Source organism: Cystoisospora suis (assembly GCF_002600585.1).
Source record: "Cystoisospora suis strain Wien I chromosome Unknown contig_9898, whole genome shotgun sequence".
NCBI lineage: Eukaryota > Apicomplexa > Conoidasida > Eucoccidiorida > Sarcocystidae > Cystoisospora > Cystoisospora suis.
The window spans coordinates 1-8,733 of NW_027162672.1; the positions used below are offsets into that span (position 1 = coordinate 1).

Genomic DNA, 8,733 nt, shown 5'->3' on the forward strand with positions numbered 1-8,733 from the left:
TAGTCATCACGCACTCATTACAGAGAGAGCATACGAACTTGTTTCCTTGGAGATATTCTTTTTCTTCAATTGCTTTTCTTGTATTGGTCCTCCGGGGGAAGCGGCAGAATATGATCATCCGGGAACAGTGTGAAGACACATGCGAAAAGCGCGGACTCTTTCTCTTTTGTTTGGGGCCAGTTTCTCGTTTCGGTCCGTGCATCGGAAAACATCGAATCGGATGCACGCTTTCTGCGCGTGACCATCTCATAGAAGCATAACTGGAGGAAGAAGTGGTGATTTGGTCGCGCCAGCGTTGGGGGACAGTTAGTTTCTGGTGTCGCCCAGTTCTGTGGTATGAAGAGCGACTCAACTATTGGCGTACGAACTTCGACATATCCGTAAGACTCCAGCGGTAACGAAACTGGCCAACCTAGTAGCTTGGTTGAGTCGAGACAGTTTCGACACACGGTGGGTCGGACGTCACCTACTACAGGTACTTCCGTGTGACAACCTAGGTGGTCACACGTGGAATGCCGAGGCAGAACTGCCATAGTGAACAGAAGACATAACACGCAGGAAGCGCATGCATTCAGCCACTCAGTTACGTGAGCTGGCCCGGATACTGTCTACAATCAAAGCAGAAAGACTGGGAAGTAGCCAGGTTAGCAGTCCCTTCGTAGTTCGGGGCCGACCGTTGTGTGAGCGGCAGAGTCCCTTGTCCATACTGCTTTCTAACAACGCTACATCGCTTGTGCAACAGGCGTGGCCTGGGTCGCTACCTTCCGAATTAACGAGCGGGGGGAAGTGGAATCCGTACAAAGCGAAGAACCCTGTCAGTGTAATCCTCCGGACCGTGCGTGCTATCGTACCCGCCGTCACTCTGAGTTGAACCAGGCGGTTCTGTTCGAGCCGTCTCCTGGACTGCAAAACCGGCCCGGACGCGCACAACACAGCCATGCGGCCCGGGCGCGCACACCACAGCAATCCGTGCCGCGACCGCCCAGGAGCGCTCAGGGGCGCAGGCAACGCAACACAACACACACGCAAGAATTGCAGTTTCTGGTGGAAACAGTAGTAGAGGTAGTTAAGCAACCCACTTACGATAGTTGGACTGGACACTCCTGTGGAAGCCAGTGATTTTCGGGACCGCGCGAGGGACTCCGAACGTCCCTGCAACATGGAGTGTCGACTATGTGTCTGGGGTAGCGCGTGTATGCGGTGCGAGCTTCGGGGAAGACGCCTTTGCTGCAGTTTGAGGTACCGGCTAGCCTGACTGATAGTGCCCATCAGTTAGTGTTACGCCGGGCAGCTCACCAACAAAGCATTACCTGTGAGAAGTACCCGCCGGCCATTCTGGAAGCTAATGCTACTCGAACCCGTGTGTCACTACCTGTTGTTGGTCTCATGGTGCCTGTACGGTGTGCATTGAACAGGCAGTGCGCCGACAAAGCCGACCCGGCGGCTCTTACCTCAGACTGGCTCGGTAGCCGCCGACGCAACGACAAAACAGACAAGTTGAAGCCGCTAGTTTGACGCAGTTGTCAGAGCCACAGTGTCTCTTCATGCGCGGGTTCGCAGAAAGGATTCGTCCAACCAGACAATGGCTGCATGCGCCTCAGCACGAGGCATCACCACAGCAAGTTCTCGAGGTGAGCTGGTCCGGCCACTATGTGGCAGAGAGGCTGCGTCTGAACACTAGGGCCATGCAGACGTAGAGCTGCGTAGAGATGTGGCACCTTGGCCGTATTATGCCTGTGGCATTTTTGTCCGCGCTCACTCATGCAGTGAGTTGGAGCGGTAGGGCGTTCTGGCTGTAATTCGGGTGTGCTGGTTCCCAAGGACTGGACCCTTCTACCGACAGTTATGTGGACTTTACTGCTTTATTCCTCTGCAACAGGAACCCTTCTGCACTCGACGAGGCTGTCCTTTTGAGCCCCTGCGGTACCGCTCTTTTCTTGACTTTTGTCTTGTGTGACTTCTCGACCGACTTTCCCCGTGCCCTAGCTTTGAGAATGCATGCCGAACCCTGAGAACAATTCGGCGGCTGTGAGAGTTGACACCCTTGAAGCAGGCCGTAGACTCTAGGAGCAAAATTCACATCTGGGTTGCGGGTTGATAACATCTTCTTGGACCCTAACCGTGCGGCGCAGTTGACGGTCAATCTGCCAAGTGCCTGCCCCGACGGCAGCCCAGCGACATGCGTAAATAGCGGTGTTTCGCGCCGTCCGCTACTGTCTTGAGCCCTCTGTTAGTCTTTCTGCTGTTCGCTGGCCGCTCTACGTTGCGGAGCTCTCCCCTCTTTTCCGTCGCCTTTCGTGGGCTCACAATAGTCTGGCTATGCTCCTTTGGCAGCGGCTGCGGCCTTGGGCGCCACGGTGGTAAATTGACTGTACCTTCGTTCTGAAACCCTGTAACGGATACACCAGTTCACGTCGAGCATTCTGGTGGATCCATAGAAAAGGGGCGGTGTACCACTACAGGATAAGAGCTGACGGCGACGTCAGCTCATATACGTTGTGCCGACCTCTTCTCCTGTGTACGTGGTCTCGGAGACGCCTTTTTTTCTCCAGGCGTCTTCACTGCATTGCTCTCAAGTGTAACGCCTCGTCCAGTGCAGATTCTCGGACAAAGTTGCCCGCCAGGACCTCTCCACTCTTCTCCGAAATTAGCAGACTGGTCGTATCCGACTTTGCCCTCAGCCGCGACGCAGCACGCCTACCAGCGTGCTAGAATACAGCACGCCCGGCTGCGGCGACCGCCATACGCACGTCCTGGGGTGCCTCACGGGTGCTGGCTGGTGAGCCTCGGTGCGGATGCAGGCGAGGATTCCTCTGCGCAGCCTCTTAGGGAAGTGCCGGCAGCATCAGGAGGTGGCAGTATGGATGTCGACAGCCCAACCCCAAGGACGTGCAGGTTCCTGACACGTGCTTGCCCCGGACAGCTACGCCAATGTATTGTCCGCACGACAGGGCGCGCAAGAAAGGGTCGAAGGCTCCGGAGTCATCGTCCCGCATTGACCCTTGTCGGATTATTATCGCAGTGACATCCTTCGTCCCGACAGTTTGTTTTGCTTACCTGCTGCTGTCTTGCGGTTTTCACGGGTATCTCATCTTTTCTCCATTTGCCGCCTATCTACCATACCTACTTTGCGCAGTCCACCAACACGAAAAGCCAGCGTCGAAGCAGAGGTATCCTTTTTCTGGTCTCCTACGAAACTGCACAACAGCCAAGAACGGATGAACAGTGGCTGAGTCGGATCGTCTCCGTGTGGTGGATCCCCCGAGTCGTCTTTGAACCACTTCAAGTTAGGGTTTTCCTTATCTGCTTAATAGATACGTGCCTCGTGCGTGGTTGTGAAGGGACTCGTGCCCAGTTATCTCCGGGGTGGGCAACGAGTTGTCAGCCGCTCGCGCAGGAGGCGTCACGTCAACATCGGTATCGCAGAGGCCCTGCCCAGCAGATCGTATCAGTGCTCTCCCATCAGTTCTCTTTTCCTGGGCACTGCGACCCTCTCTGCCTTCTCACAGGTATCACGGACTCCCGGGAGCATCCCCAAGAACAACCAGGCCTGCAGGCCTCTTCCTTTTCCTCAGCTGGGACGTTCGCCATTCTTTTGCCTTTGAGCCTCGAAGGTCATTTCAGGCAGTCGCAACCATCTCCGAATTGTCTGCCTGTGTAGCTCTCGGAATGTTCTGTAAGCGTATGGTCTCATCCCTTCATACTTCACCGCGTCTTCTTTGCTAATCCAGGACTCGGTTGTCACTCGGCGTCCTCCCTGGACGCGCTGTCTCATTCTGTCTGCCCTTCAGTTATACGACAGCCGGTCGCCCGGGCGTCTCCCAAGCTTCCTGCGCCTGACGAGCGCACGTGCCCTGCTTCTCTCTCTTGTACTTTGCAGACTCACTACTAATCACAGTACCTCCTTCAATATCGCCTCTTCGCCTTTCGCTTCTCTCTGTTCTCCCTCGAAACGATTCATAGCAATGGTGGGACGTTTGCGGGCGCAGTCCTTCTAAAGCAGTCAGCCTTCACTACGGCGTCTGCGTCTCCGCCATGCACCAATCCTGGGGTGGTGTCTTCAGTCCTCTGTTTTGTTCATCGACCTCACCTCCCTGCTGTGCTCTTAGTCCTTCTCCATGGGCTGCACACAGTCAAAGGGCCGCCCTCCGGCGTCCTCTCCAGCGCGTGTCGGCGCGTCGGATCGGGCAGCGGCAGTAACAGCCTCCGGTAATGCTCAAGATGCCGCACATGCTGCTCGTCTCCATGGAGATTTAGACAAACCTGCAAAGCTGGGAATCGGTTCTGGGAAGGTTGCCAGTGGCGGAAAGGACTCAAAACTAAAATTTCTCGGCTCCTCGCGAGGGCGGCAGCACTCGTTCGCCCCGCAGAGTTTAACTGAGTCCCCAGATGGCCCAGCTTCCTGGAGGAGAACCACGGCCCCCTCAGCTCGCGGATCGTCAGGTCGTCAAAGCCTGCTTTTGAGAGGGAGAGTGCAGGAATCGAACGGTGGCGCTGGATCAACGGGTACTTCATCTCCCAGAGGGGGCACAGTAGGAGTGCAGAGTGGAGTACAGACGAGGTAAGGTCGAGTTTTCCAAAGTTCATTGCTTTGTGGTGCAGCCCCTCTGTAGCGTTGCCCAGAAGGGAGCAGCTTCCCGCCCGAAGTCACGCGATATAGTGTGTGGGTCCAGCTGCCAATTGTCCGACCCGAAGTGTTTATACCGGTCTACCGCGTTAACTTCCTGAGGACCTAGTGCACTGGAACGACTACGAGACCTCAGGAGGGAGACTGAATATGAGTAGGCCCGTGGTACCACTACAGGCGACAGAGAGGGCGTTTCACTATCCTCGGCGGGGGATCGGCCCTTTGCCGTTTTGACGCCGGTCTCCTGCCGTGGTACATCTTCACCTGGCCACGCGAATGTAGGCGTAACTCTGCTGGCTTAAACCCACATCGTACTGTCCCAAGGGCGTAGAGGTTTTTCCTAGACTCGGGTCGGCTTTCTCTGCCGGTCGCCTATCACGGGGGGGAGAGCCCCGTGTGACGAACAGGAACCCAGCGGGGATCCAAGGGGGGTGCGATCCCTTGCAGAATCTACACGTGGAACCCTCTTTCTAAAGGCGCCTAACTGGATGTCCGACGTATTGGTCTCTCTGCTGACCCAGGAGCTCTGTAAATGAAGAATCTGTCCCAGCTTGATTAATAGTCTACTCATTCAGTTTCTGCAAAGCACTTGTAGGAACGCGAGAGGGGGTTGTATGATCCTTTATCTGTGAGTCGAAGTACTCTTAATTTGCCTCTCTGCGTCTCGCCCTGCCATCCTCGTTCCCTTGTCCAACTACCAGCCAGAATCTCGTGTATGTACTACCTCTAAAAGACAGGGGTATGTCTGGCTGAAAGGACTGAAAGAGCCAAAGACTCTAAAGCCCTCTCCTCCTGAGAACCTCGGGAGGCGGTTCTAGACCACGCGAGACCTGAGGCTTGGTATATCTCGACATTTTCTGTCCGGCTTAGCTGACTGGCCAGCCAAACTGAAGTCTGCTGCTCGCCAAAGCACAGTGCGACCGAGCCTTTTGATGTGTGCTTCTTTGTGTCCTACAAGAGATAAGTGGTTTTGAGCGAAGCTACGCGAGGCAGCTGTATTCAAGTTTGCCTGCGGATTATCGTCTAAGTGTCGTTCAGATTGTAGTCCGGCCAAGGAGCATAACTTCCGTCGCATGAAAACGCCCTTCTGCTGAAATCTGTGTTCGTGTGACTTGATTTGTGTGTCTCCACTGCTGGAATGTGAGTCTGCCCCGTGGCTAGCTAATGGATTCTCTTCCGAATTTTCACCTTTTGCATGGTGCACAAGTGCCTGTGTTTCGTCGCGCTTTGGTTTGTCCGGCGCCCCTTCCTGTATACGCAGAGCATCAATACTGTTGCACATGATACTTGAAGAACACGCGCCTTCTGCGTGCTCCTCAGGGGCACGATCCCTCTGAACTGCGAGTAGAGACCCATCAGAATCATCTGCGCAACGTGTGTGGAGTGTATGCTTCTTCAGACACGGATTGCAAGACGTCTCGTCTTCGAGCAGCAGTACGTCAACGCGGCGTCCACCTCCAGCAGGAACACTTCACTGCCCGGGTCTCAGCAGCTCCGCTCCTGTCCTTTTTGAGTCTGATTGCGGAGACGGCCCTCGTCCTTTGCTGAATGGCCCTAAGTGGATTGGTTCTATTGCTCCTGCGAGGACATTGAGAAGACGTCTTTTTTCCCGAGATGGAAGAGCAGGCTTTGCTCGTGTCAGCAGCGTCTTCCGCCGGCGTCCAAAGCCTGGCGCTCTGGAGACGAGGGAGGGAAACGCCTCCTCAAGCCGCCAAGGCATTTGGAGTCGCAGACCGGTTTCTTCGTCGGCATCCGTAGATGTCCCGGGATCCGCTGAGCCCCATCATTGTCCGCGGTGCGGGAGGACGCTCCGATCTTCTGACAGGCTTTCTCAGCAGACCCATTTGCCCAGACAGAAAATAATAGGCGCAGCGGGTCCTTCACAAGGAGCCACCGAGAGCGCCCGAGATCCCTCCTCACAGGACAGAACGGTGTTTCGGATTTCAGGCCGGGCTCGCACTGAAGGAAGCATGGATGTAGTCTGTCAGCGGTGCGGGTGGCCCGCCTCATCTCGGCCCAGAGACGAGGGTGGAGGCGCAACGGGTCGTGGTGCCTTGGGAAAGGAGATTCCAGACGAGGAGGGACTAAGGCCTCTCGGACGAGACTGTTCCGGAAGCACGATAGTAAGCGTGAAGAGAGGAACGAGGTCTCTTCAGACTTTCAGACAAGACTACCTCCTCCAGTTATCATTCATTCTTACGGCCTGCCATGGGTGTCTCCGGCGTGTCAGAGCATCAGTGACTGTCCAACCCCTTCCGAAACAATGAGGATACTGTCTCGTACATAGAAGGAATCTCGCCTCCTACGCGTAGCTCAACCATCTCTCCCGTTCACAGTCTGTCTGAACTTTCGATGCTTCGTAGGTGTTAACAGTTCGGCTCCTCCGAAGCAATTGCTCTTAACTGTGCCCGTGGCCAGTAAAGCCGTAGTTTGTTTTCAGATGCATTTCCCCGCCCCTTAGCGCTGTATGCCCTTCAGCCCGCTGCGGCAGGCAAGAGAGCCGACCAAGTGCCAGTCCCCGGCAAATCTGGGAGGGGTTGCCCGGGGTGTTAATTCATGTAGACCACTGGACGTCGCGAGATGTAGCCGTCCCCCGTGAAGCTCCGGACTCTCTTCTATTTCACGTCGGGGCCGGTGAGGGTGTGTCCTTGCGTTCATCGGAAGTTCGTTGGGTGCAGGCTGCAGTGGACTATAGCTTGGTACACGGGTCTGGCTTGTCGCCGGCGCATGCCGATCGAGACCTCCATTGTCAGGCTTCTTCTGACTGTTTGTTTGCCATCCCAGCCGGGCCTCCTCCACCTCAGCGTCTCTAACAGAGCCAGAGGCCTTCCCTCATGAACGGCTATGTCGCTCGCTGTTTTCTCTTTTCTTCTCAAAACTGACAGGGATCGGAGTTAAGCGTGCCGGCGGAGTATGTCGTCGGAGACCCTCTCGCTTTCTTCAATTCCCTTTCCCACACTCCTCTGTTTACCAGCAGGATTCGGACCAAGCTGAAGCTCGAGCAGGTGTACGATGTCAGCTCGCAGATCCTCGGCACAGGCAAGACAAGCTCGAGACAGACAGTGCTACTCCTAGCAGACGCTGTGTAGCGCAATGTAGCCTGTAGGAGGACTGGCTACTTAGTCGATAAGCGAACTTTACTCCGTGGCTGCGGAGGCACTATGTGTGCGTTTCCGTCTTTGGTTGCTATTCATTCGCCTGCCCGCCCTCCGTGGCGTGTGTCTCACCGTGCTTATCTTTGCTTCTGGGAACGTTATGGCCTGAGCGTTGTGCTCGGCAGAGATCCTGTGCCGCCAACACCGACCTGTATACTAGCTGCAAGTATACACGCTTATGCTGATTCGCGAGGACCGTCTCAAGGGAGTGTGTCACTTCGTTTCCTGTGTCGCTATCTTGATCGATCTGGGCTCTGAGGGGGGCAACCCAGCGAAGTTCTCTACCGGCCGTACGGTCTTCTCATCCATATGTATGCAGGCAGATCTATAGGTAGATAGATACGGACTGACTTGCAGATATATATATACATACATATGTATGCTGTCCCGTCCAGTTCCCCGTCTCACTTCGACCCTCAGGATAGTGAAGTTCAATGGCAGGTCGGTCGGATGGACTTTGCTTTTCATCGCAGCTCGGCGCAGATGTGTCGTTGTTTTGGCGACTGAAGTGTGCGTGTCTGTGTCGAAAGCAGCAGCGTCTTTGATCTCGTGTTGCACCATGTGATTCTATACTCAATCATCTTAACACTCATGTTCCTCACGACACACTTTGCTTTACAACTTTGACAGTCTCCGTCCAAGCCACCTGCAGACGTCTCGATCGATGCTGATGATGGATGGGGCTTACCACAGCTCAGTCCCCCGGAGCAGTTGGTGATGGAACCTTCTAGAAACATTTTAGGCACAGGTTTGGCTTGTCTCAAAAAGGCGAGATGGTAGATCATATGGTCTAGCTAGCTAAAAAGCGGTTGTTTTCCGCCCCTCACGCGGCTACTTTTGCATCTCAGGAATTAGCGGGGCTGTGCGCACCGCGAGGCATCGACAGAGCGGCCGTCTCGTTGCTGTGAAGACTCTCAATCTTTCTGGCATTCCCCCTAGGCGAATCCGTAT

At 55.1% G+C, this 8,733-nt stretch overlaps 1 protein-coding gene across 1 annotated transcript; it reads left to right on the forward strand.

Annotated features, from left to right (window-relative positions):
* Positions 1-1,794: 1,794 nt before the first annotated feature.
* Positions 1,795-8,729, forward strand: CSUI_011147 (calcium-dependent protein kinase cdpk4; the record flags this gene model as incomplete). The annotated part of the gene is made up of 5 exons (XM_068071248.1): positions 1,795-3,676; positions 3,881-4,561; positions 6,027-6,750; positions 7,513-7,666; positions 8,631-8,729. Coding segments are annotated over exons 2-5 (1,419 nt in total), but the record flags the coding sequence as incomplete, so codon positions are not given.
* Positions 8,730-8,733: the final 4 nt, after the last annotated feature.